The sequence below is a fragment of the Chlorocebus sabaeus genome, chromosome 3 (assembly GCF_047675955.1).
Source record: "Chlorocebus sabaeus isolate Y175 chromosome 3, mChlSab1.0.hap1, whole genome shotgun sequence".
Classification (NCBI taxonomy): domain Eukaryota; kingdom Metazoa; phylum Chordata; class Mammalia; order Primates; family Cercopithecidae; genus Chlorocebus; species Chlorocebus sabaeus.
The window spans coordinates 4,333,183-4,360,985 of NC_132906.1; the positions used below are offsets into that span (position 1 = coordinate 4,333,183).

The window sequence follows — 27,803 nt, forward strand, 5'->3', positions numbered from 1 at the left end:
ATTGCGCCATTGCGCCACTGTACTCCAGCCTGGGTGACAGAGCAAGACTCTGTCTCAAAAAAAAAGGCTGGGTGCGATGGCTCACGCTTATAATCCCAGCACTTTGGGAAGCCAAGGCGGGTGGGATCACCTGAGGTTAGGAGTTCAAGACCAGCCTGACCAACATAGAGAAACCTCGTGTCTACTAAAAATACAAAAATTAGCTGGGCGTGGTGGTGCATGCCTGTAATCCCAGCTGCTTAGGAGGCTGAGGCAGGAGAATCACTTGAACCCAGGAGGCAGAGGTTGCAGTGAACCAAGATTGTGCCATTGTATTCCAACCTGGGCAACAAGAACGAAACTCCGTCTCAAGGGAAAAAAAAAAAAAGAGAAGTCGCCCAGCTAATTTTTTTGTATTTTTAGTAGAGACAGGATTTCGCCACGTTAGTCGGGCTGGTCTCAAACTCCTGACTTCAAGTGATCTGCCCGCCTCAGTCTCCCACTCCCAAAGGATTGGGATTACAGGCGTGAGCCACTGTGCTCGACAATTTTTTTTTAATTTAATTTGATACTGTTTAAAATGTTTTTTCCATTATTAAGGTAATCTAAGATCTTTACAAGTTGCTCCTAATATATAATCAGTTCTGTTTGTGTCAAAACTATTCTTGCAACCTGAATTTTCTATCCTTCATTTGTCACCATTGATTTTAATTTTGTTAGTGGTTGGTGACTTGAACTAAAAATTTTCAAATGTGGTTCTTATGAATGTCTTAGTCTGTTTTGTGCTGCTGTAATAAAATACTACAGACTGGGTAGTTTATAAACAATAGAAATTTACTTCTCAGTTCTAGAGTCTAAGAAGTCTTAAGATCAAGGCACTGTGTTATTGAGGGCTTAGTCTCTGTTTCCGGGATGATACCTTGTTGCTGCATCCTCCAGAGGGGACGGATGCTGTGTCCTCTGATGCCAGAGGTACGAAAAAGGAAGGCAAACTCCCTTCACCAAGCCCTTTTATAAGGGCACCTAATCCTATTTATGAGGGCAGAGCCCTCATGACTCAGTCACCTCCCAGGTACTGCTGCATTAGGGATTAAGTTTCAACATGAATTTTGGAGACAAAAAGCGTTCCAACGATTGCAATGAAGATACCACTGTATAGTTTGGTAAATATCTTTGGAGCAGACAAAGGCGTTTTTCATGACACTAAGGACTTCGCAGCTGCTTTTCAAATTAGGATTATTGGCTTGAAAATGTTAACTATTTGGTGAACAATAAGGCCTCTGAAATCTTTGAGTAGTAATATTTGGGGAAGATGGAGTGTCCATGGTGCTCGTTCTGCTTCTTCTTCATTTCTGTTAGCACCACTTTTGGGGATACTAATAGAAATGTATGTGTGATTTGTGTGGTCCATTTTCCTGTATCTTCTGTGGCCCTGTTGAACTCCACCTTGAAGATGATACTTGTTTTGGTGAATAGTAGCTCTTTTGCTTTTTATCTGCCTAATTTAAAAGTTAATGCTAAAAGACACACTCCACTTCCCTCCTTGAAGGCAATTACTTTTCATTCTTTCAGCTATTTTGTTGTTTACTTATGTTCCTTCTTTTACTAGTATGTAATACTTCACTTGACACTTCAATTTTAGATATTACCTGTTATTCTGTCAGACAAGTTTTGGATCTCCATAGCTCTTTTGTCCTCCTTTTTCTCTTTTCTATGGTTATATCACAATTTTTCATTAAATTCATACTCTGTGTAAATAAAGCCATAAAGTATACTTCGTTTAATTCTATTGTGAGTTCATATTTCACTTTATTTTCTTTTAATTTGTAAGTGTATTTTTAGTAGTTCAAAACTATTTTCCATATGATTAGACTCTTCAGATAAATGTTAGTATGATTTTTTCTTTTTTCTTAAAGCATGAAAACATCCTTTTTGAGACGGTCTTACTCTGTCATCCAGGCCGGAGTGCAGTGGAACATGATCATGACTCACTGCAACCTCTGCTTCCTGGGCTCAAGCAATCCTCCCACCTCAACCCCCAGGTTAGCCGGGGCTACAGGCACTTGCCACCACACCTGGCTAATTTATATATATATTTTTGTAGAGATGGGGTCAAACTCCTAGGCTCAAGTGATCCTTCTGCCTCTGCCTCCCAAAGCACTGAGATTACAGGTGTGAGCCATCACATGTGGCCAGAAACATCCTGTATCTTCTCCAGTTGGGCTGCTTACCCCCTAGGCTTACTACACATTTTTTATTCTTGACATTTATTTCAGTTGGCCATAGGCCATATACTTCATTGTTCTCCAGTATTGGATCCCTTGTTTTCTGGATGCCATGTTTACCTCTTCAGTTTAATTCCCTTTTTCACATGGAGCCATCTTCCCATAGTTGCTCCAGAGAACATAAATGGGGAAATTTGAGACCTTCCATGTCTGACTCTGTTCTTATGTGATAATTTAGATAAAACAATAACATTCTTTAAATTACTTTCCATATCCATCTATTTGTTTAAAACTACATTTCCATTCAGAGACTTTAGGAAGAGTAAGAATCTAATAGCATTGGTAGAATTGAGAACATCCTTCTAGCAAGGGGATTCCAGTGGAAGTGGGGAGAGATTACCCTCTCTTTTGGCTTTATAATAACATATATCTTCTCAGTTATCATGGATATCCCCTACCATAGGGCCTGTGTTTGAAGTGTCATCTTGAGTGAGTGCTAGTGCTGTGTCACTTGCTTCTACTTCTGCCAAGGAGCAGAGAATAGTGGACTTTTTTCCATATTGAAATGATATATACTGTGTTAGTCTTTAACTTCGAAAACCATGTATTTTGAGTATTTTCAAAAAGGTTAGTGTGTGATGTCTTTTTAAAAACTTCTCTGTGTTTGAAACTTCCAGAGTCTTCTTTAAAGTATAGAGAGTAGACTGATACTACTTGTTTTTTTGCAATATGCCCCAAGTACAATATTTTTTCAAAATTTCACAGATATTGTTATATGAATGAATCTTTAGTTTGTTGAATCTTTTGCCTTGTTTGATCACCTATTTTGACTAACAATAAACATGTATTAAGTGTTTACCTTGTACCTTGTGCTTTTTAAATAGGTGAATCCTTCAAAAACATCTCATGAAATTAGATTATATTGGTATACCCATTTTGCAGATGAAGTAATGAGGCTTAGAGAGAAAAATTAACTTGCTCAGGGTAATATCTTAGAGATATTAATTAGCTTGCTTTAGGTCACATAGAATTTTAGTGACGGAGCTAGTGTTCTAAACTGGTCAGACTGACTCAAAGCCTAATTCTTAACTTTTAAGTCATACCACCTGCCATATGATTTTGTTATCCTGATTTTGGCTATCCTTTGTATATTTAAAACATACTAGTTTTTCATTCTTACAAGTCTGCATTATGGATGATTCAAGGTTCACATATTTGAAATTTTTTTACATTTTAAAAAGTATTAAGTTTGTATATTGAAGCTAAAAGTATTCTAATCCCGTTGGCTATAAACCAATCGAAATTTTTCTAGATAATTCTCTTTCTTTTCCAAGTTTGTAATTTCTAATTTCATAATTTTTCAAGGATTGCCTGGACATCAGGAAGTTGAAGTTAAATATGTGGACTTTGGTAATACTGCAAAAATAACAATTAAAGACGTGCGTAAAATAAAGGATGAGTTTCTGACTGCCCCAGAGAAGGTAATCTATTATTTCTAGGCCCAGAATATCAGCACAAATATGGAAGTCTTTTTAGAAGCTGTTGTCACCATAGAAATGTTAACTACCATTTTTGTCTAGCTTCTGATACAGGGACTGTAGATAAATGTTGCTATGGTTACTACTGAAGAAATAATATGTATATCATGGCAAATAAGCATATTAAACATTAATTCGGTGTATTTGTGTCTTAAATACTTGTTGGCAGCTTTTAATATATCATTTTGAGATCATATATTGTGGTAAGAGTCATGTTCATGATATATCAAGTTAAAAATGGTTATCTCAGAAGTACTTCTACTGTGATCACATTTATGGTTAAGTATATATGTGTATACAATAGAGAAGCCTGGGAGAATATGTAAAAAACTGAACGTTGTTTATCTCTGGGGAGGAGTAGTATTCTGAAAGAAGGATGAGAAGGGGCCTTATTTTCTAATTTATATACTCCCTGTTGCGTGAGTTGTTTTTAAGCTGTGTTTTTCATTTTAGGAAATGTGTAGTAGTATAGAAAAACATTTTAAAATACAAATGAGCAGGCTGGGCACAGTGGCTCATGCCTGTAATCCCAGCACTTTGGGAGGCTGAGGGCGGGGAGATCATGAGCTCAGGAATTCGAGACTAGCCTGGCCAACATGATGAAACCCCGTCTCTACTAAAAAGATACAAAAAATTAGCCGGGTGTGGTGGCATGTGCCTGTAATCCCAGTTACTTGGGAGGCTGAGGCAGGAGAATTGCTTGAACCCGGGAGGCGGAGGTTACAGTAAGCCGAGATCACGCCTTTGCACTCCAGCTTGGGTGACAGGGCGAGACTCGGTCTCAAAAAAAAAAAAAAAAAAAAAAAAAAAATTACAAATGAGCAAAAGGGAGAATCACTCAGAATCATTGTTCAATATTTTTGTTATCTATACTTTCAGATACATCTTTTGTGCTTTCAGCAGTTATAAAATCAGACTATAAATCATCCTGTAACCTTCCTTTTACGAGTAATTAATGTATCATAAGTGTCTGTAATGAATGCTTGTTATTGCAGTATGTGAATGTGCAACAGTTCATTCAGCCACTCTGCTTTCAGTGATTTGTGTTTATAAAGTACTTTTACAGACATCTTCACACATTATTTGATTATTTCTAATATGTATTAAATTCAGACGTAAAGATTAGTTTTTTACACACTTAAATAAAACTTGAATTCTAAAGTAGGTAGAAATTAAATTTTTTTCTTAATGGTGAAATTTTGTCTGACCCAGGCAATTAAATGTAAGTTGGCCTATATTGAACCATATAAAAGGACAATGCAGTGGTCCAAAGAAGCTAAAGAAAAATTTGAAGACAAGGCTCAAGATAAATTTATGACATGTTCAATTATCAGTAAGTTCCATTTTTACTTGCTATGTAATCACATGTGATTTTAAATAACATGAATAACATTTGTCAAATCTTAGAATAAATTCAGTGTGCCATCAGTAGTAGTGGTGAGAGATAAGATTTGTTGAGTACTAGGTACAATGGAATTATATCTTTTGTGGACTCTAAAGTCATCAGGACAAAAATCACCATAAAAGATCAAGTCACCCTTGACATGGCCCCTTGAAGGCCCTAAAGCCAGGAATTAGCTTCTTTTATTTGTTTGCATTTTTGTTAGGACTCTGTCCGTGTCCTTGACATAGTGGATGCTAACGTTTAATATCCAGGAAAGTGAGGGGAGGTGGGACATGATTGACAAATAGCTTTTCTTTGCCTCGCTGGCTTAAGCGAATTCGACTGTGGGTTCTCAGCGTAATTTGAAAAAAGTTATTCCTTTTTTGGAGCAGTTGGGCCCAAATAGAGTCTGACCACTAGCCCACAATTTTCTAACATAACAAGTTGTGAAAATCAACAGTTCGGTACCAAAATTGGTTCTGAATTGGCATGAGGCTATATATAGTCTTTATCTCGTTTGTAGTGAATATTCATATTTTACTTCAAGGTAATGTTTGTTTATGGGCTGCTGCCCCAGACTCTGCTGGGGGTATTATATACACATATAGGATAGGTGCCAAGTAGCTTTTCTTGTTAGAAGAATTTTGAATTCTGAAACATACCTGGCCCCAAGGGTTTTAGATAGGGGGATTGGGAATCTGGTTTGGTTTTTTTGTTTTTTGAGACAGGGTTTCATTTTGTCACCCAAGCTGGAGTACAATGATCTGAACAATGGCTCACTGCAGCCTCAACCTCCAGGGCTCAAGTGATCCTCCTGCCTTAGCCTCCCATGTAGCTGGGACCACAGGCACACGCCACTATGGCCAGCTAAGTTTTAAATATTTTTTGTAGAGGTGGGATCTTACTTCGTTGCTCAGGCCAGTCTCGAACTTGTGGGCTCAAGCGATCCTCCCTTCTTGGCCTCCCAAAGTGCTGGGATTACAGGTGTGAGCCACTCTGCCTGACCAGGAATCTGTTTTTCATCTGATATTTTGATCAGTTCCAAAGCTGTAACACACACTGGCTGGGTTGTGCTTAATGAATAGTAGTGCAGCATTTATGAGACCATGTTTACTTAGCATAGATGTGTAGGAGTTTCAGGGGTAGTTTTTACTGTATTCATGTCTTTCTTTTATCATAAGACTATTGGACTATTCACTGTGAGGAAACTGGAGTTTAGAAAGTCATAACCTAGAAATGATAGTATATCTCTGATAATTTATTTACTTCAGAGCAAGAAATTGTTCTAAAGAAATAGTGTCATTTAAGAGGAATGTGATTATACAGACTGTATCTTAGGCTATAGAAGTTTTCTATCTAGCTTCTCTGAAATGAACAAATGAATTAGTCCTTGAACAGTCTCCACTGATTTTGAGGTAACTTTAACCTGAGAGACCCATAGGTGGTTCACATCACAGGACTCTGTGCAGACAACCCCCAGTACCAGTCCAGGACCAGGTAGACTGTCTGGTGGCTAGACCTAGAAAGAGACAACAATCCCTGTAGTTCAGCTCACAGGAAGCCACATCCATAGGAAAAGGGGAAGAGTACTGCATCAAGGGAACACCCTGTGAGACAAAAAAATCTGAACAACAATCTTCAGCCTTAGACTTTCCCTCTGAGAGAACCTATCCAAATAAGAAAGAACCAGAAAACCAACCCTGGTAATATGACAAGGCTCTTCAACACCCCCTCAAAATCACATTAGTTCAGCAGCAGTGGATCCAAACCAAGAAGTTGTCCCTGATTTACCTGAAAAATAATTCAGAAGGTTATTAAGCTAATCAGGAGAGAAGGGCGAAGCCCAATGCAAGGAAATCCAAAAAACAATGTAAGAAGTGAAAGGAGAAATATTCAGGGAAATTGCTTAAAACAGTAAAAAATTCAGGAAGCTTTGGACACAGTTTTAGAAATGCGAAATGTTCTGGAAAGTCTCAGCAATGGAACAAGTAGAGGAAAGAAATTCAGAGCTTGAAAACAAGGTCTTCGAATTAACCCAATCCAACAGAGACAAGGAAAAAAGAATAAGAAAATACGAGCAAAGCCTTCAAGAAGTCTGGGATTATGTTAAACGACCAAACCATAGAATTCTCTTCTTCCTCAGGAAAACATATTTAGGGAAAGAATTGAGGAAAACTTCCCCAGCCTTGCTAGAGACCTAGACATCCAAATGCAAGAAGTGCAAAGCTTAGAAAACATATTTGGGGGAATAATCAAGGAAAACTTCCCAGGCCTTGCTAGAGACCTAGACATCCAAATACAAGAAGCACGAAGACCTGGGAAATTCATCACAAAAAGATCTTTGCCTAGACACATTGTCATCAGGTTATCCAAAGTTAAGGATCTGAAGAGCTGTGAGAAGCACTAGGTAACCTATAAGGGAAAACCTATCAGATTACCAGCAGATTTATCAGCAGAAACCCTACAAGCTGGAAAGGATTGGGTCCCTATCTTCAACCTCCTCAAACAAAACAATTTATCAGCCAAAAATTTTCTTTCCAGTGAAACTAAGCATCATATATGAAGGAAAGATACAGTCTTTTTCAGACAAATAAAGGCTGAGACAATTCGCCATTACCAAGCCACCACTGCAAGAACTGCTAAAATTTTGGAGCTCTAAATCTTGAAACAAATCCTGGAAACACATCAAAACTGAATCTCTTCAGAGCATAAATCACACCAGACCTGTAAAACAGAAATACAAGTTAAAAAGCAAAAACAAAAAAACCCCAAAGTACACAGGCAACAAAGAGCACCATGAATGCAATGGTACTCACATTTCAATGTTAACATTGAATGTGAATGACTTAAATGCTCATGCTCACATAAGAGACACAGAATCACAGAATGGATAAGAACTCACCAATCAACCATCTCCTGCCTTCAGGAGACTCACATAACACATAAGGACTCACATAAACTTGAACTAAAGGGATGGGAAAAGGCATTTCATGCAAATAGACACCAAAAACGAGCAAGGGTAGTTATTCTTATATCAGATGAAACAAAGCAATGGCAGTTGAAGGAGACAGACAGGAACATTGTATAATGGTAAACGTCCTTGTCCAACAGGAAAATATCATACTTTTAAATATATATGCACCTAACACTGGAGCTTCCAAATTTATAAGACAATTACTAATAGACCTAAGAAATGAGATAGACAGCAACACAATAATAGTAGGGGACTTCAGTATTCCACTGACATTATTAGACAGGTCATCAAGACAGTCAACGAAGAATGGATTTAAACTATACCTTGGAACAAGTGGACTTAACAGATATATACAGAACATTTCATCTAACAACCATAAAATACCCATTCTATTCAACAGCGTATGGAAATTTCTAAGACCATATGACCTCAATAAATTTAAGAAAATTGAAATTATATCAAGCACTGTCTCAGACCACAGTGGAAGAAAACTGGAAATCAAAAGGAACCTTCGAAACCATGCAAATACATGGAAATTAACCTGCTCCTGAATGAGCATTGGATCAAAAACAAAATCAAGATGGAAATTAAAAATTTCTTCAAACTGAATGACATAATGACACAACCTATCAAAACTTATGGGATACAGCAAAGGCGGGTGCTAAGAGGAACGTTCCTAGCCCTAAATACATACATCAAAAAGACTGAAAGAGCATAAACTGACACTCTAAGGTCACATCTCAAGGATTAGAGAAACAAGAACAAACCAAACCTAAACCTGTCAGAAGAAATAACTAAGGTCAGAGCAGAACTAAATGAAATTGATTGAAACAAACAAAAATACAAAAGATAAAAAACTGGTTATTTGAAAAGGTAAATAAAATTGATAGACCGTTAGCAAGATTAACCAAGAAAACGAGAGAAAATCCAGATAACCTCACTAACAAACGAAGCAGGAGATATTACAACGGACACCACTGAAATACAAAAGATCATTCAAAGCTACTATGAACACTTTTATGCACCTAAACTAGAAAACCTAGAAGAGATGGATAAATTCTGGAAAAATACAACCCTCCTAGCTTAAATCAGGAGGAATTAGATATCCTGAACAGACCAACCCCAAGCAGCAAGATTGAAATAGTAATTTAAAAATTACCAACCAAAAAAAGGTAAATCAGGACCAGATGGATTCACAGCAGAATTCTACCAGACAATCAAAGAATTGGTACTAATCCTTTTGACACTATTCCACAAGATAGAGAAAGAAGGAACCTTCCGTAATTCATTCTATGAAGCCAGCATCACCCTAATACCAAAGCCGGGAAGGGCACAACCAAGAAAGAAAACTATAGACTGATATCCTTCATGAACATAGGTGTTAAAATCCTTAACAAAATAGTAGCTAACCGAATCCGACAACATATCAAGAAAGTAATCCATGATCCAGTGAGTTTCATACCAGGGATGCAGGGATGTAACATATGCAAGTCAATAAATGTGATACACCATGTAAACAGAATTAAAAACAAAAATCACACGATCTCAATAGATGCAGAAAAAGCATTCAACAAAATCCAGCATCCCTTTATGCTTAAAACTCTCAGGAATTCGGCGTACAAGGGACATACCTTAATGTATTAAAAGCCATCTATGACAAACCTACAGCCAACGTAATATTGAATGGGGAAAAGTTGAAAGCATTCCCTCTGAGAAGTGGAACTAGAGAAGGATGCCCACTCTTACCACTCCTCTTCAACATAGTATTGGAAGTCCTAGCCACAGCAGTCAGACAAGAGAAGGAAATAAAGGGCATCCAAATTGGTAAAGAAAAAGTTAAACTGTCACTGTTTGCTGATGATACGATCGTTTACCTTGAAAACTCTAAGGACTCCTCAAGAAAGCTCCTAGAACTGATAAAATAATTCATCGAAGTTTCCGGATACAAAATAAATGTACACAAATCAGTAGCTCTTCTGTACCCCAACAGCGACCAAGCGGAGAATCAAATCAAAAACTCAACCCGTTTTACAATAGCTGCAAAAAAATAAAAAACTTAGGAATATAACTAACTAAGAAGTCAAGACTGGAAAACTACAAAATACTGCTGAAAGAAATCATAGAGGACACAAACAAATGGAAACACATCCCATGGATGTGTAGAATCAATATTGGATGGGTAGAATCCATCTGATTCTACCATATTGCAATGGTACCCATATTGGTGGGTAGAATCAATATTGTGAAAATGAACATACTGTCAAAAGCAATCTACAAATTCAATGCCATCTCCATCAAAATACCACCATCATTCTTCACAGAATTAGAAAAACAGTTCTAAAATTCTTATGGAACCAAAAAAGAGCCCACATAACCAAAGCAAGACTAAGCAAAAAGAACAAATTTGGAGGCATTACAATACCTGATTTCAAACTATACTATAAGGCCATAGTCACCAAAACAGTGTGGTACTGGTACAAAAATAGGCACATAGACCAACGAAACAGAGAACCCAGAAATAAACCCGAATACTTACAGCCACTGATCTTTGATAAGGCAAACAAAAACATAAAGTGGGGAAAGGACACCCTTTTCAACAAATGATGCTAGGATAATTGGCTAGCCACATGTAAAGGAATGAAACTGGATCCTCATCTCTCACCTTATATGAAAATCACCTCAAGACTGATTAAAGACTGAAATCTAAGAATGGAAATATAAAAATTCTAGAAGATACCATTGGAAAAACCCTTCTAGACATTGGGTTAGGCAAGGATTTCATGACCAAGAACCCGAAAGCAAATACAATAAAAGCAAACATACATAGCTGGGACCTAATTGAACTAAAGAGCTTTTGCACGGCAAAAGGAATAGTCAGCAGAGTAAACAGACAACCCACAGAGTGGGAGAAAATCTTCACAATCTATGCATCTGACAAAGGACTAATATCCAGAATCTACAATGACCTCAAATCAGTAAGAAAAAGACAATCTGCCGGGCGCGGTGGCTCACGCCTGTAATCCCAGCACTTTGGGAGGCCGAGGCGGGCGGATCACAAGGTCAGGAGATCGAGACCATGGTGAAACCCCGTCTCTACTAAAAAATAGAAAAAAAATTAGCCGGGCGCAGTGGCGGGCGCCTGTAGTCCCGGCTACTCGGGAGGCTGAGGCAGGAGAATGGCGTGAACCCGGGAGGCGGAGCTTGCAGTGAGCCGAGATTGCGCCACTGCACTCCAGCCTGGGTGACAAAGCGAGACTCCGTCTCAAAAAAAAAAAAAAAAAAAAAGAAAAAGACAATCTCATCAAGAAGTAGGCTAAGGACATGGATAGACAATTCTCCAAAGAAGATATACAAATGACCAAAAAGGTATGAAAAAATGCTCAACATCACTAATGATCAGGGAAATGCAAATCAAAACTACAATACGATGCCTCCTCACTCCTGCAAAAATGACCATAATCAAAAAATCAGAAAACAGTTGATATGTGGGTGGGGTGAACAGGGAACACTTCTACACTGCCGGTGGGATTGTAAACTAGTACAGCTGCTATGGAAAACAGTGTGGAGATTCCTTAAAGAACTAAAAGTAGAACTACCATTTGATCCAGCCTTCCCACTGCTAGGTATCTACCCAGAGGAAAAGAAGTCATTATTCAAAAAAGACACTTGCACATGCATGTTTATAGCAGCACAATTCATAATTGCAAAATCGTGGAACCGACCCTAAATGCCCATCAATCAATGAGTGGATAAAGAAACTGTGATATATATACACACACACACACACACACACACGAATATGAATGATGGAATACTACTACACAGCCATAAAAAGGAATGAATTAACAGCATTTGCAGTGACTTGGATGAGATTGGAGACTGTTATTCTAAGTGAAATAACTCAGGAATGGAAAACCAGTAATCATACATTCTCACCGATATGTGGGAGCTAAGCTATGAGGAGGCAAAGGAATGGACTTTGGGGACTTGGGGGTAAAGTGGGAGGGGCGTGAAGGATAAAAGACTACAAATATGGTGCAGTGTATACTGTTTGGGTGATGGGTGCACCAAAATCTCACAGATCACCACTAAAGAACTTATTCATTTAGCCAAATACCACCTGTACCCCTATAACTTAATGGAAAAAAAATTTAAAAACCTTTTAAATGTATACTGTTATAACTCTTGTAACTTGGTTAATATAGAATGTTGCTGTTGGTAATGGTTATCTTTTTATTTAGAATCATTCTGACTAGCAGCTACCAGCTGGAAAGGCATAGGCATATACGGATCTCAGTGCATTTTTTAGATATGTTTTCTAAAGAAATTTCTCTATCACATTTCACATACTTATTGACCAATTTCCCTGTGCAGTGTACCATAAATAAGTAAACAGACACATGAGACCCAAGCCTTACACTCATTTAACTCCCAGTCTAGTTTAAGAAATAGATCTGATAAACAAAAAGAATTAAAAGTTAGATAGTTTGTCCTAAAAAACACAGGGACAGAAAAAAGTTCTAGTTAATTGAGGGCTCTAGATTGAGTTTTTGTTGTTTTAAACTTTGTGCCATTTTTATAAAAGCTGTAAACCTTTGCAGATGATCACTGGCCTGAGTTAACTTTCCTTCACCTTGGTCCTCCTGGAACTTGGTTGAGTTCCATAAAACAATTAAGAATACAGCAGAACACTTCTTCAAATGAATATATTTATATTTTTCTGAATCTAAAAGCTTTGAACTGATTTCTTTATATAATGGCACACAGTAACCTAAAATAAAATGTTCACTTATTTGTATATGTTACAGATAACACTGACAATTCATTTATATCTGCAAAATGCTACTTTAACTCTTAGTCACTATGACATTATTCTACAAGAAATGTCATGTATGCAAATGAAAGAAATTAAGTTTCCAATTTTTTAAAAATTGCCTCATTTAGGCCGGGTGCAGTGGCTCAGGCCTGTAATCCCAGCACTTTGGGAGGCCAAGGTGGGTAGATCATTTGAGGTCAGGAGTTCGAGACCAGCCTGGCCAACATGGTGAAACTCCGTCTCTACTAAAATTACACAAAAAAAAGCTGGGCGTGGTGGCGCATGTCTGTAGTCCCAGCAACTCAGGAGGCTGAGGTAGGAGAATCACTTGAATCCAGGAGGCCGAGGTTGCAGTGAGCCGAGATTGCACCACTGCACTCCAGCCTGGGCGACAGACTAAGACTCTGTCTCCAAAAAAAAAAAAAAGCCTCATTTTGTATATTTTGTGACATCTGTCTTTCCCCAAATTTTCTTAATGGTTTTACAGAAATTCTGGAAGATAATGTGCTCTTAGTTGAGCTTTTTGATTCTCTTGGTGTTCCTGAAATGACAACTACCAGTATTAATGACCAGCTAGTCAAAGAGGGCCTAGCATCTTATGAAATAGGGTAAGTAGATATGTAAACTTTCATTGTTAGTTCATGTTCATATGTAACATTGTAATTGCAAGAAGGGAAACTGGCATATCATTCCCCATTGGAGATGTGCTTAGACTGTAGACCTGGGAATTTTCCCTGTCCTGGACCAGAAAATATAGAAAATAATTGAAGTCATTAATCTAATGAGGACTAGAGTGACTTTTCCCTCCATTGCCAAGAAACTCAGAAAACAAGAGAAAGGCTCCTTGAGAATGCTTCTAAGGAAAGGAGACTGGTGTCTTATTTCTGCTTAGGAAGCCCCTTGTGACTGATTGAGAAAGGAATTGGAAAGAGAAACGGCAGGATGGAGAATAAGCGTAGTGGTAGGGTAGCTTACATTTCCATTTGTAGAAATGTTAATTTTCCGGGATTCAAGTGGATACTTGGAATGATAACCAGGCTTGGGCCATTGTGCTAATACTTACCCCGGACAGGCTCGTGGTTAGGATGACCCCAGAAGCAGAAGAGTAGAGTGGTGGCAAGGACAGGTGGGAGGGTTTTGAGGTCAAGACAAAGAATTCTTCCACAGTAGGGACTTGTGTAGTGGGAGTGGCCCTGGAGGAGGCCGAGGTGGGCGGATCACTTAAGAAGAGTTTGAGACCAACCTGTCCAATATGTTGTAACTGTCTCTACAGAAAATACAAAGATTAGCTGGGCATGGTGGCGTGCACCTATAGTCCCAGCTACTTGTGAGGCTGAGGCAGAAAAATCACTTGAACCCGGGAGGCGGAGGTTGCAGTGAGCTAAGATTGTGCCACTGCACTCCAGCCTGGGTGACAGAGCGAGACTCTGTCTTAAAAGAAAAAAGAAAGCCAGTATTCAGATAGCACCCACACGTGATGCCTGTCAGCATAAGCCAAAGAAGTAGTGACACCCCATAGAGGCCTGCAGTGACTCATACTAGTGTTAATGATCTGTGGCCATGCTTTCCTGCTCACTCTCATGCTGGAGGAGCTAGAATCAGGAGCTTTTCCACTATAGGTTTCAGATGAGAGCGGAAAAGAAATGAGAATAAACATTCAAATTAATGTTGGTCTGGGCTGGGCACAGTGGCTCACGCCTGAAATCCCATCACTTTGGGAGGCTGAGGCAGGCAGATCATGAGGTCAGGAGTTTGAGACCATCCTGGCCAATATGGTGAAACCCTGCCTCTACTAAAAATACAAAAAATTAATGGGGCATGGTGGCGGGTGCCTGTAATCCCAGCTACTTGGGAGGCTGAGGCAGGAGAACTGCTTGAACCCGGGAGGTGGAGGCTGCAGTGAGCCAAGATCATCTCACTGCACTTCAGCCTGGGTGACAGAGTGAGACTCCATTTAAATAAAAAAATTTTTTTTTGGACTGAATCTTCTCCTTTCTTTTTAAAGTTAGGGTTATTGAAGTATAACTTATATATAGTAAAAAGTCACTTGTTTTAGGTCCACAGTTAAATGAATTTTGACAAAAATAGTCATGTAAGCATCATCACAGTCAAGACACAGACCTGAGCAAATGCAAACAAATATTTTGCATGCAATTCTTTCATTAACTTTTGTTGTTTTTCAGATACATCCTGAAAGATAATTCTCAAAAGCATATTGAAGTTTGGGATCCTTCTCCAGAAGAAATTATTTCAAATGAAGTACACAACTTAAGCCCTGTGTCTGCAAAATCTCTAGCTAATGAGAATTTTCAGTCACTTTATAATAAGGAATTGCCTGTGCATATCTGTAATGTAATATCTCCTGAGAAGATTTATGTTCAGTGGTTGTTAACTGAAAACTTACTTAATAGGTATATATATTATATATAAGGAAAATATTGCAAATGATTTTATCCTTTATATATTCTGTTTCAAATATCTAGAAGTCATAAATATAGATTTTACAAGCAAAATTATTTTAAGTTGTCTCTCAGCTAGTTAGAAGTATGAAAATAGGATATCTGTTGGCTGTTTCCCCTGTATTAGAATTTATTCATTCTACAAATACTTACTGAGGACCTACTATATGACAACCAGTATTGTAAGTGTTAGGGATACCCTGGTATAAAACATAGCAAATCTTTGTTGTCATGTAACTTCAACTCTAGTAGAGGGGGAGAGAGTGAGCAAATAAAATTTTTAGTGTGGCAGGTGGTGATAAGGGAAATAGAAAAAATGAAATATTTGGGGAGGAAGGCACTTTTAGGATGGTCAAAGAAGACCTCAGAGACAGCAACATTTGAAACGGGCCTCAAAGAAGGAGGGAGGGAGGTAAGCCGCATGAGTGTCTGAGGGAAGTTTCTCTCAGGCAGAAGGAAGAGCTAGTTCAAAAACCTGAGGAAGAAATACACTTGTACATCCAAGGAAAAACAAGGTGTCCAGCTTGGCTGGAGTGGAATGAGCAAGTGGGGATAGTAGAAAACATGTAGCCAGAGAATTATATAAGAAAAGGTTTGGAAAGTTAAATATTTTTTATCTCTGTAGTTTAGAAGAAAAGATGATAGCTGCCTATGAAAACTCAAAATGGGAACCTGTTAAATGGGAAAATGATATGCACTGTGCTGTTAAGATCCAAGATAAAAATCAGTGGCGAAGAGGCCAGATCATCAGAATGGTTACAGACACATTGGTAGAGGTAAATTGCAGAGTTAAAAGTATAATTGTGAAGGTGAATGCATTTTGTATTTTTTCCCCCAGAGTTAAAACAGTTTTCATTGAATGTTTCAGTTTGCCAAAAAAAATATTTCTAAGTGTTGTTTGTCTGTAGACTTAAAAAGTTATTATTTTCTTAGGTCTTGCTGTATGACGTGGGTGTTGAACTAGTAGTGAATGTTGACTGTTTAAGAAAACTTCAAGAAAATCTAAAGACAATGGGAAGACTCTCTTTGGAATGTTCTCTGGTAGACATAAGGTAGTTTTTAGCTCAGTAATTTTCTCATTATTTTAAATATTATTTTTAGATGGGTTCTTGTCAGTTTTAATTTTGCTAAGATATTCTGAAATTTTCCTAAAATCTAGTTCATTTTGGACTTTAAGAGGGGAAGAGAAAAGTTGGGAGCACATAAATTTAGTGGCATTAAGAAATAGAGATTGGTGAGTGTAGATAGAAATCAAACTGTTGAATATTAAAAATTTTACTTTGGGCCGGGCGCGGTGGCTCACGCCTGTAATCCTAGCACTTTGGGAGGCCGAGGAGGGCGGATCTCAAGGTCAGGAGATCGAGACCATCCTAGCTAACACGGTGAAACCCCATCTCTACTAAAAATACAAAAAATTAACTGGACGTGGCGGTGGGTGCCTGTAGTCCCAGCTACTTGGGAGGCTGAGGCAGGAGAATGGTGTGAACCCGGGAGGCAGAGTTTGCAGTGAGCTGAGATCACACCACTGCACTCCAGCCTGCGTGACAGAGTGACACTCGGTCTCAAAAAAAAAAAAAAAAAAAATTTTCTTTGAGGAACAACAAACACAGAAATAAATTGTATAAGTTTAAAATTGCATAGAAAGCTAAAAATATGTGAATTACCAAAAAGAGTCAATTTGTAGAGGATTCTGGGAAAATGACAGAACAGTTTTAGTCTACTGGAATCCCACTATAAAAACAGCAACTTGGATAGTGAAACAGAAGACTACAGAGTCAATATCTACAGCAAAATCAGATGACAAGTTACTTCTGTGAGCCCTCAAATATTAGCAGGTGGTGTACACCATGAACCAGGACCTTTACAGTATCAACATTTGATATAGATACTATTTATAGGTAAGGAAATTGAATCTTTAAGAGGTTAAGCATTTTATTATCCAGATAAAATCATCTGCTGACTGTTGAGTTAGAGTTATAAACAAGGTCTGAACCCAGAAGCGGAACTCTAACCACTCTGTTTTACTGTCATTTTAAGAAATCCCTTTAAATAGGTTGTTCTTAGGGTGATAAAATAGATATTACACTCAGTTTACACTTTTACCATTCCTAAGTGTACAGTTCTGTGACATTAAGAACATTCACGGCTGGGTGCGGTGGCTCATGGCTGTAAACCCAGCACTTGGGAGGCTGAGGCAGGCAGATCATTTGAGGTCAGGCGTTCAAGACCAGCCTGGCCAACATGATGAAACCTCCTCTGTACTAAAAATATAAAAATTAGCTGGGCGTGGTGGTGGGCACCTGTCATCCCAGCTACTCGGGAGGCTGAGGTAGGGAGAATTGTTTGAACCCAGGAGGCAGAAGTTGCAGTGAGCCAAGATTGTGCCACTGTACTCCAGCCTGGGCGACAGACTCTGTCTCAAAAAAAATAAATAAATAACAAAACAAAAAAAATCACATTGATGTATAGCATTTACCACCATTTCATCTCAAGAACTTTTTCATCTTCCCTAACTGCAATTCTGTATTCATACATTTTTTAAATGTTAAATTATTATTTATATCCACAATAAATCAATGGACAACCTTGATGTTACATTGATTTATACTTATATACCATCATAATAAATAAACCATAACTGGTTCCAAGAGTTCCTAACAATTTAAGCTTCTTAGCACATAAGAACTCTCCCTGGGCTTTACAATAAGTAGTATAGCACGTTCACGAAATCCTTTTTGGCCAAGTTACGTGCCCAGTTGATTTGGTTAGTTCACTCATATAAGCCATGTTACTGTGAAGAGATTGACCAGGCAAAGCTGAGTGTGGTGGCATACATCTTTAGCCCCAGCTACTCAGGAGACCAAGATGGGAGGATCTGTTGAGCCTATGAGTTTAAGGCCAGCCTGGGCAACATAGTGAGGTCTTGTTTCTTTAAAAAAAAAAAAAAAAAAATTTGACCAGAATTAATTGTTTATTCAGTTAATGGGTTAGCTCAATGAAACTCTGGAACTAGAAACCATAGGAGAGCCTGTAGAGCCCGCAGTATGTTATCTGTAATCTCTTCTGTGTCACTAATTCCTTATTTGTGGGGATAGATTTGCTGGTTCGAGACATCTAAGGCAAAAGCTTGTCCAGCCTACAGCCCACGGGCCGTATGCAGCCCAGGACGGCTTTGAATGCAGCCCAACACACATTTGTAAACTTTCTTAAAGAGTATGAAATTTTTTTGATTTTTTTTTTTTTTTTTAAAAGCTCATCAGCTATATTAGTGAATTTTATGTGTGGCCCAAAACAATTCTTCCAGTGTGGCCCAGGGAAGCCAAAAGATTGGACACCTCTGCAATCACTCAGTTCCAACTCTGCAGACTAAAATGGATGACGAAATTGGACACTCTGCATTTCATTTATCTGTCAAATAGTTTTTGAGCGTTTTTTAAAACTGTGCATTACTGTCTTGACAGTATTTGCTGAAAGCTTAGGCTATGATGCTGCTGAATTTTGGTCATTTAAAACTATTACCACATCTATCAGATAATGTAAAAAATTTTGTTCAATCAGTAATTAAAATTTCTGGTATTTCTGATATTTATGGGTAGCAATTCAAGTTAGATTTGAAATCCAAAGAACTTCCAAAAATGGGCAGTGGGATCATCATTACAAAGAGACTTTTTTCTTTCTATTAAATATTTCTGGAATGGCTTCTGTGTGCCAGGCACTATGCTAGTCATTAGGGAATATGATGATGCACATAATACATCATCACTCCTGTTCTCTTGGAGTTTACAGTCTAGTTGACATGTATGAAATGTATATAATGACTTAAAAAGTATTTAAAATACACCTGTTTTTTTACAGGTCCTCAATTTAGCTGCAGAAAAGATACACATAAATAGCATGTAATATGGGCCCTCAGTAAAATAGAGAGATGAAAAAAGGCTATGAACATGAGGGGAAAATTATAAAAATAATGTGAATCCATGTTTACATTGTTTTTTTACTACATATAGTTGGCTCAAGCTATGAGCGTATATATGTGTAAATATAGTGTTTTTTTTGTATATTTCAATATTGTATGCTATTTTTATAAAACAAGTTGCCACTGTTTTCTGTTGTAGACCAGCTGGTGGGAGTGACAAGTGGACAGCAACAGCTTGTGACTGTCTTTCATTGTATCTGACTGGAGCTGTAGCAACTATAATCTTACAGATGGATAGTGAGGTAACAAGTTACAAGAGATATGTGCTGATGATCTCATTAGTGTTTCCATCAATTCCATTTGTTTTCTTTCTTGTAGAGAAAATAGCCAACTATTTGGATTTTGTTACAAATTTTGTTGCTTTTATTTCAAAGTATAAGAGGCATATATCTTTTCAGACCACTTCAACAATATTCTTTGCTTTCTTTTTTCTAATTTAAATGTTTTATTACATTAATGAGTAGAATTTTCTTTTATAATTCATTTTATTTTTACTATTTATGTGCTTTCTCCAGTTTTATACCTTTTTCCATATGAAGCAGAATATATGTTTTATAGTTCTTAAACGCTTTTTGTAGGAGAAAAAAGGCACACCTTGGAAAATATATTTTGATTCTCTAATTTACAGAGAATACAAGAGAATAAAAAAACTTGTTAACTGATGATGTATTCCTCACTTCCCAACTCCCCATTCTGTGACTGGAAAAAAAGTTTCCAGTTTGATGTTTTTTCTTTAATTTCACCTTGACATTGAGGTCTTCCTGATGCATTTCACAGAATAACTCTCTGTTCCACTCTCTTCCATGCTGTTTGCTTTTTTTGAGATGGAGTTTCACTCTTGTGGCCCAGGCTGGAGTGCAATGGCGCAATCTCGGCTCACCGCAATCTCCGCCTCCCGGGTTCAGGGGATTCTCCTGCCTCAGCTTCCTGAGTAGCTGAGACTACAGGCATGCGCCACCACACCTGGCTAATTCCGTATTTTCCGTAAAGATGGGGTTTCTCCATGTTGGTCAGGCTGGTCTCAAACTCCCGACCTCAAGTGATCTGCCTGCCTTGGCCTCTTGAAGTGCTGGGATTACAGGCATGAGCCACCACACTCGGCCCAGTGCTGTTTTTTGATGTGTTTGGATATCAAAATAACTTTACTCAGTTGGGAATATTTCTTGCTTAAATAAATGTAGAAAAAATGCCTGTGAAATGTACATTGTTTATATGAAGATTTAATTTTGGTGTTTCATATTTACTCTACTCTTAAATCACTGCAGGAAAACAACACAACATGGCCATTACCTGTGAAAATTTTCTGCAGAGATGAAAAAGGAGAGCGTGTCGATGTTTCTAAATATTTGATTAAAAAGGGTTTGGCTTTGAGAGAAAGGAGGTATAGACTTTTTTTAAAAACTTTGACATCAGTTTGTGATGGATGCCTCTGAGATGCATGTGCAAATCTCCTTACTTGTGCTTTCAAGTCTGAATTGCATCTTGTTTGCTCTTAAGGATTTATAAACTGACCCTGAGGAGCCAGCTCAGAAATAGATTCCTTCAGTATTGCTCATTTCATTATTCAGGCACATCAGTTCTTGCACACTTAAGCCCCTTTACTGACATACTTGCTTTTATTATTTCCCCTCTCCTTTGACATTTACACTGTAAACTAAAGAAAAAGAACAATGTAGTGGATACCAGATCTGAGCCCTTTGGTATCCTTTGCTTAAACATAAATGTGTAGGCTTTATTTTAGAAATTCTGGTAGGTATATACCTACTAGATGTATTTATATGAAATGTAAATGTATTTATATGAAACAGGATGAGTAACAAATAAGTAATTGATTAGTATTTATATTTAAAGATCCTTTCCGGTTCTGTGTTTGGAGTTTAAGCACCTTTGGTCCAGGGACAGGATCAGGATATGGTTGTGACCCTAGCTTAATCTTGTCTCTCTCTTTCTTTCTTTCCTTTTTTTCTTTTTTTGAGACAGAGTCTTGCTCTGTTGCCCAGGCTAGAGTGCAGGGGTGTGATTTCGGCTCACTGCAAGCTCTGCCTCCTAGGTTCACGCCATTCTCCTGCCTCAGCCTCCCAAATAGCTGGGTCTACAGGTGCTCGCCACCACGCCTGGCTGATTTTTTGTATTTTTAGTAGAGATGGGGTTTCACCGTGTTAGCTAGGATGGTCTCGATCTCCTGACCTTGAGATCCGCCCGCCTCAGCCTCCCAAAGTGCTGGGATTACAGGTGTGAGCCACCATGCCAAGCCTCTATTCTCTCTCTTTCCAGAGACATAGAGGTATGTTGGAATTGGAGACACTAGTCCCAAGTAGCCACTTTGTACCATATGTGGCCAGACACCATAGATGTGTTTGCCTTAACTTATATCTTACCTTATTCAGAACAAGGACCCCAGTCCTGATGAAATGGAAAGAGAATTTGAAGTCAGAAAGAAAGTGGGACATGAGGCTAGATATGGGAGATGCGGCCTGGGTTGCCTGGGCTTTGGCATACAACTAATTGCTTTGACTTTAGGCCAAAGCAATTCCTTGATAGAAGAAATGTTAGAATGGAAAATGCTAGGCAAGTTAATACTGCTGACACTGTCTGCTACCAGTTGTTACATTCTTTACTGTTTTTATAGACTAAAACTACTAGCTATCTTAAGGCGGCGGTGGGTTGGGGGACTGGCAGGGTATTTGAGGAATTATGTGGCTGTTTCGTCAATACTTTGTTTCCCTTTATTGATTGATTGGTTGGTTGATTGAGACAAAGCCTCGCTCTATTGCCCAGGCCTGAGTGCAGTGCTGTGATGTCAGCTCACTGCAACCTCTGCCTCCTGGGTTCAAGCGATTCTCACGCCTCAGCCTCCCAAGTAGCTGGAATTACAGGCATGCGCCACCATGCCCGGCTAATTTTTGTATTTGTAGTAAAGACAGGGTTTCACCATGTTGGCCAGGCTGGTCTCGAACTCCTGACCTCAGGTGATCTTCCCGCCTCAGCCTCCCAAAGTGCTGGGATTATAGGTGCAAGCCACCATGCCCGGCCTTTATTTCCTTTTAAAAGTACCGGAGATGAGAAGAAATAGAAACTTGCCATAATTCCCCTAAAACACAGTCAATATTAATATTTCCTTCTAAGGTTTTATTTTTTTGTACAATAGGGGTACCTATTTTTTTTAATTGGAAGAGAATAATATAAAGTAGAAAAACTGAGTAAATATAGCATATTACCACTAACACCTAATATATGAATAGTACTTTATTGTTTTTTAAGAGTCTCATGTTTTCTTTGTATTTATGGATGCTAATAGCTTACCAGATGTCTGTTCTATGTGTGGACTAAATTGATAAATTGAAATCATCTTAAAGGTGTTGTATCTTCTAGTAATATTGAATTCATTGTACAATACTTGAGATACACACACGAAATTTTAAGAGAGCATAGTCTGTAAATATAGAAATTTAAAACATTTACTTAAATTTTTATTGCTTTTTCTCATCAGTCTCATAATTTAGTTTTAATTTTAACAAGTTATGCTAGTTTTTATGTAACAAATTAGAGCAAATATTTTCTTTCAATTTCATGTATATCTGAAGGATTCTTTTTATGTTGTTTTACCCAGAATTTTATATTTGCTCATGTTTAGATGTGTTCTTTTTTGGATGTTACAGAATTAATAAATTAGATAACAGCCATTCATTATCTGAGAAGTCTCTGGAAGTCCCCCTGGAACAAGAAGATTCAGTAGTTACTAACTGTATTAAAACTAACTTTGACCCTGACAAGAAAACTGCTGACATAATCAGTGAACAGAAAGTATCTGAATTTCAGGAGGAAATTCTAGAACCAAGAACCGCTAGAGGGTATAAACCACCAGCTATTCCTAACATGAAAGTATTTGAGGCAACAGTCAGCTGTGTTGGTGATGATGGAACTATATTTGTGGTACCTAAACTATCAGGTGAGACTTTGTATGTTATGTAGGCTCTAGTTCTCTAAGAACGACAGGGATTGAAATACTGTGGGCAGCCTCTTTGAACGTTATTTTCAGAAGGTTGTTAGGAGAACTAAGTGATTTCACACAATGCATGCAAAGTGCTTTTAATAATGCCTAACACATAAAAATCATTTAGTGCAGTTTTTCATTATTCTAACATAGCAGTATTGTTTAATTATAATTATGTGAGTGCTATTCTCAGTATAAGAAGAAAGGAATTTGGAATTTTCATTTCCCACTATTATGGCAGATTGAACAACTCTCCCAAATAAGTTAGATCAGATGCCAGTTTTTAAAAAATTAACATTTACTGAGTTGGCATGAAAGTAAAGAACATACCAAGCTCCAAAACAAGTGAAATCACACACTGGGAGGTAAGCATGTGCCAAAGAAGGCAGTCACTCTAGAGGTGCTTCATAACTGTAGAACCTTGAGCAACTTTGATAACTACACGAAGTTAAAGAAAAAGGAAATAAAGGTCCAGGCCCTTTTACTCACAGTGGGAAATGTAGTAGGAATTCCTCACATGGAGATGGGATCCCAAAGGATGATGCCCACAATGGGTCAATGTGCTGATCACATTAAAAGTGACTAAAAGTAGAGTTCAAATGAATTTTTTAAAGTTACTATAAAATGTTATTAATGTGAAAGAGTATAAAATGTATTATTTAAATAACAACATTAAGATGAGTAGCCATATACACATTGCCCATGATAAGAAGCAGCATCACCAGAACCTAAGCAGACTTGTGTGGCCCCACTTGGTCATGTCTCCTGTTTTGCCACCCACGATATAGCCACTTTTCTGAATTTGCTAATTATCATTTCCTGTGTGCATCACTAAACAAATTTTTTAGGTTTTCCATCTTTCAAACTTTATGTAACCAGAACCAAAATGTACATATTCTTTTGTGACTTTTCATCAAATTGTTTGAGATTTGTCCACCTTGGTGCATCTCACTATATTTCATTCATTTTTTAATGAATTAATTCCTTTTTTAAATGAATTAACAGCATTTCCATGAATGATTATATCTCAGTATCTGTTCTATTGATGGACACATATGTTTCTAGATTTTCTGTGATTACAAAAAATCCTACTGTGAACATTCTTGTACCTGTATCTTGTTACACACAGGCAAAATTTTTCTCGGGCACATAATCTAGTGAACAGAATTGTTGATCATTGGCCTGGCACGGTGGCTCATGTCTGTCATCCCAGCACTTTGGGAGGCCGAGGTGGGTGGATCACGAGGTCAGGAGTTTGAGACCAGCCTGGCCAACATGATGAAACCCCATCTCTACTAAAAATACAAACATTAGCTGGGCGTGGTGGCACACACCTGTAATCCCAGCTACTCAGGAGGCTGAGGCAGGAGAATCACTTGAACCCGGGAGGCAGAGGTTGCAGTGAGCCCAGATCATGCCACTGCTTTCCAGCCTAGGCAATAGAGTGAGTGAGACTCCATTAAAAAAAAATGGTGGATCATTTCTGGGTAATGTCAAATTGTTTTTCAAAGTTGTTTGTAACAGTTTACACTCATCACTGCCAGTGCATGAAGAGTCTCATTACCCCACATCCTTGCTAACACTTACTAAGGTCAGATTAAGTTCTACCAATCCTAGTGGATGTGAAATTGTCTCTCACTATGGCTTTAATAAACATTTCCTTCTTATGGGGTAGACATCATTTCTTGTATTTGAGTCATTTGTATTTCTGTGGTTTTGGAATGCCTGTGCATGTCTTCGCTTGCTTTCCATTAAGTCATTGCTTTCTGATTCATAGTTCTTAATATATCCTGAATACTTACCCTTCTTGGTTTTTATGTGTTCCAGATATCTTCTCTCAGTTTCTTACTTGTCTTTTCAGTGTCTTTTGGGAGTTTCTGGATGAACAGAAGGTCTTAATGTAATTTTATCAATCTTCTTTGTTTTTTGGTTTTGTATCTCATTTTAAATCCTTTCTTGGGCCAGGCGCAGTGGTTCATGCCTATAATCCCAGCACTTTTGAGAGGCCTAGGTGGGTGGATCACAAGGTCAGGAGTTTCAAACCAGCCTGGCCAATATGGTGAAACCCGGTCTCTACTAAAAATACAAAAATTAGCTGGGCGTGGTGGTGGGCACCTGTAGTCCCAGCTGCTCAGGAGGCTGAGGCAGAAGAATCGCTTGAACCCGGGAAGTGGAGGTTGCAGCTGTGAGCCGAGATTCCGCCACTGCACTCCAGCCTGGGTGACAGATCAATAGTCCATCTCAAAAAAAAAAAAAAAAAAAAAAAAATCCTTTCTTACTGTGATATCAGAAAGCTATTTCATTATATGATCTTGTAAAAAATGTTTATGGTTTTGGTTTTTACATAATGTATAAGCTATCCTGGAATTGATTTTTTGGTAGATATGAAAAAGAGATCCAGTTTTTTTAATAGGTTTAGTTAGTAGTCCCAGCTCATCTGCTTAATACTCCACACATTCCCCACTGATCTGCAGTGCCAACTTTGTCAAAGATTAAGATTCCATATACGTGTGAGTTGTTTCTGAATTTTCTGTTCTGTGTTAATGCTATTTATCCCTACACCAACACCAGTTTTTTTCTGAATATAGCCTATACTACTTTTACTATGTATACAAGTTACTTTGTTGTATATCCTGTAATGCTTGAAATCCATTGGATTTCTTGTTCTTTAGGTGCATCTTGGCTCCTTAAATCGTGTGTTTTCTTCACTATACCCTGTTGTTTCTGTGGGACACACTGTGTGCAGAGTGTTGCAAGGTCACAAAGCAAAGGCAAAGTTAGACTAGAGATGAGGAAGGGTAACTTTTTTGAGAAACGCTGCAAACCTCATGGCTTTGGAAATATAGATAGATATGGACAGGAAAAAAACACTGGAAGACATTTTTAGAGTTAGGAGCTTTAGGGAAAGAACTCGTACAGAGGTAGGCATAGATAAGACAGAGGGGTTCAGCCTGACTGGAAGAATAGAAGTAATGAAGTTTGGTAAGAATAAGGGAGTTAGGTATATGATGAAGTAGTTGTGTTTTTAGCATCATGATATATGAGGGCTGCCACTCAGGATTTTACTCTTTCCTCCATGATTTCAGTATTTTTGTGCATCTGTAAACCTTGGGATCCTTGAGAATATAAAAATCCTGGAGCCCCATTTTTTTGTACACCTAAGAGTGGCAATGGCACATGTGGTTGGCAGAATTTAGAACTTAGGCCACCAGTGATGATATAGACATCCTCAGTACTCTCCCATCATGGAAGAGAAGCAACATGAAACCAGCTTCTATAGGCTGCTAAAATGACTGTTAGATCAGGACTAGCTTAAATTAACCTGCTTTCCACCATTGTGTCTCCCTTATTTTCCTCACCTTGGGACTAGGATGCTGGAGATGTGGGTAGAGGGTTTCCAGATTTGTAAGACCTGTCACTTAGACAAGTTTGGAGGCTCTCTATGAAAACAGAATGCAGGCTGGGTGCGGTGGCTCACACCTGTAATCTCAGCACTTTAGGTCAAGGCGGGAAGATTGCCTAAGCCCAGGAGTTCGCGACCAGGCTAGGCAACATGGTGAGACCCCATCACTACAAAACATGCAAAAATGAGTTGGGCGTGGTGGTGCATGCCTTGGGTCTCAGCTACTCAGGAAACCGAGGCAGGAGGATTGCTTGAGCCCAGGAGGTCAGGGCTGTAGTGAGCTGCGTTCATGCCACTGAGCTCCAGCCCGGGCAGCAGAGTGAGACCTTGTCTCGTTTTCTAAAAATAAAATAAATACAGAAGTTTATATTTCTTGAGAATGAGAAAAGAAATCACAACAAATGACTGGAACTTTAGGAACCTTTGAGAATATTCAGGTCCCTCCTGAGATCTTTAGGCTTAGGTGCAAATGCTTCCTGACTATGACCTGGGCCCGTCGGAGTAGTTGGTAACTCTAGCACTCGTAGGGCTCAGTGTCATTAGCTCCTAGTTAGTACCTATGGATAAGGGTATGGTAGCTATGAATTTACTGAAATGTTTCTCTCATTTGTTGATCTCCTAAATACATTTTTAAATTTGAAAGACAGAATAAAATGGGTACAATTGGCTGTTCTAGAAAAAATAACGTTTGAGACCTGTAGTAATAGTACTTAACCCAGGAACTTTGCTTGACATGTATAAATAGTCATTGTTCAAACTAGTAGCCTGTTATCTGCCAGGCAATGTGCTGGATGCTTTACATCTAATCTTCCTGCAGTGCTTGATGATGCTGACAGGTACTGTTATTCCCGGAAGATGCTGTTATGCCAGAATAGATGGTGTTATTTTGGAAGGATAAACTGAGGCTTATTGGAGGTAAGGGAACTAACCACCCAAGATCACACAACTGAAGCAGTAAGATTGGAATGCTGACTGACTCCAGAGCTTGCCTTCTGTGGTATCCGTTATGGGTATATGTGGAAATCATGGGCCAATTAGCAATAAAAGCAAAATTG

The 27,803-nt window shown here is 38.4% G+C and overlaps 1 protein-coding gene across 1 annotated transcript in view; it reads left to right on the top strand.

Moving 5' to 3' along the window:
• Positions 1-27,803, top strand: part of RNF17 (ring finger protein 17) — a 109,079-nt gene that overhangs the window by 60,059 nt on the left and 21,217 nt on the right. The window contains exons 17-25 of the mRNA XM_037986902.2: positions 3,570-3,685; positions 4,955-5,075; positions 13,404-13,524; positions 15,100-15,327; positions 16,001-16,151; positions 16,309-16,427; positions 19,491-19,593; positions 20,617-20,732; positions 23,011-23,300. Of these exons, the coding sequence (XP_037842830.2) occupies positions 3,570-3,685; positions 4,955-5,075; positions 13,404-13,524; positions 15,100-15,327; positions 16,001-16,151; positions 16,309-16,427; positions 19,491-19,593; positions 20,617-20,732; positions 23,011-23,300 (1,365 nt within the window). The remainder of the gene's footprint in view (positions 1-3,569; positions 3,686-4,954; positions 5,076-13,403; positions 13,525-15,099; positions 15,328-16,000; positions 16,152-16,308; positions 16,428-19,490; positions 19,594-20,616; positions 20,733-23,010; positions 23,301-27,803) is intronic.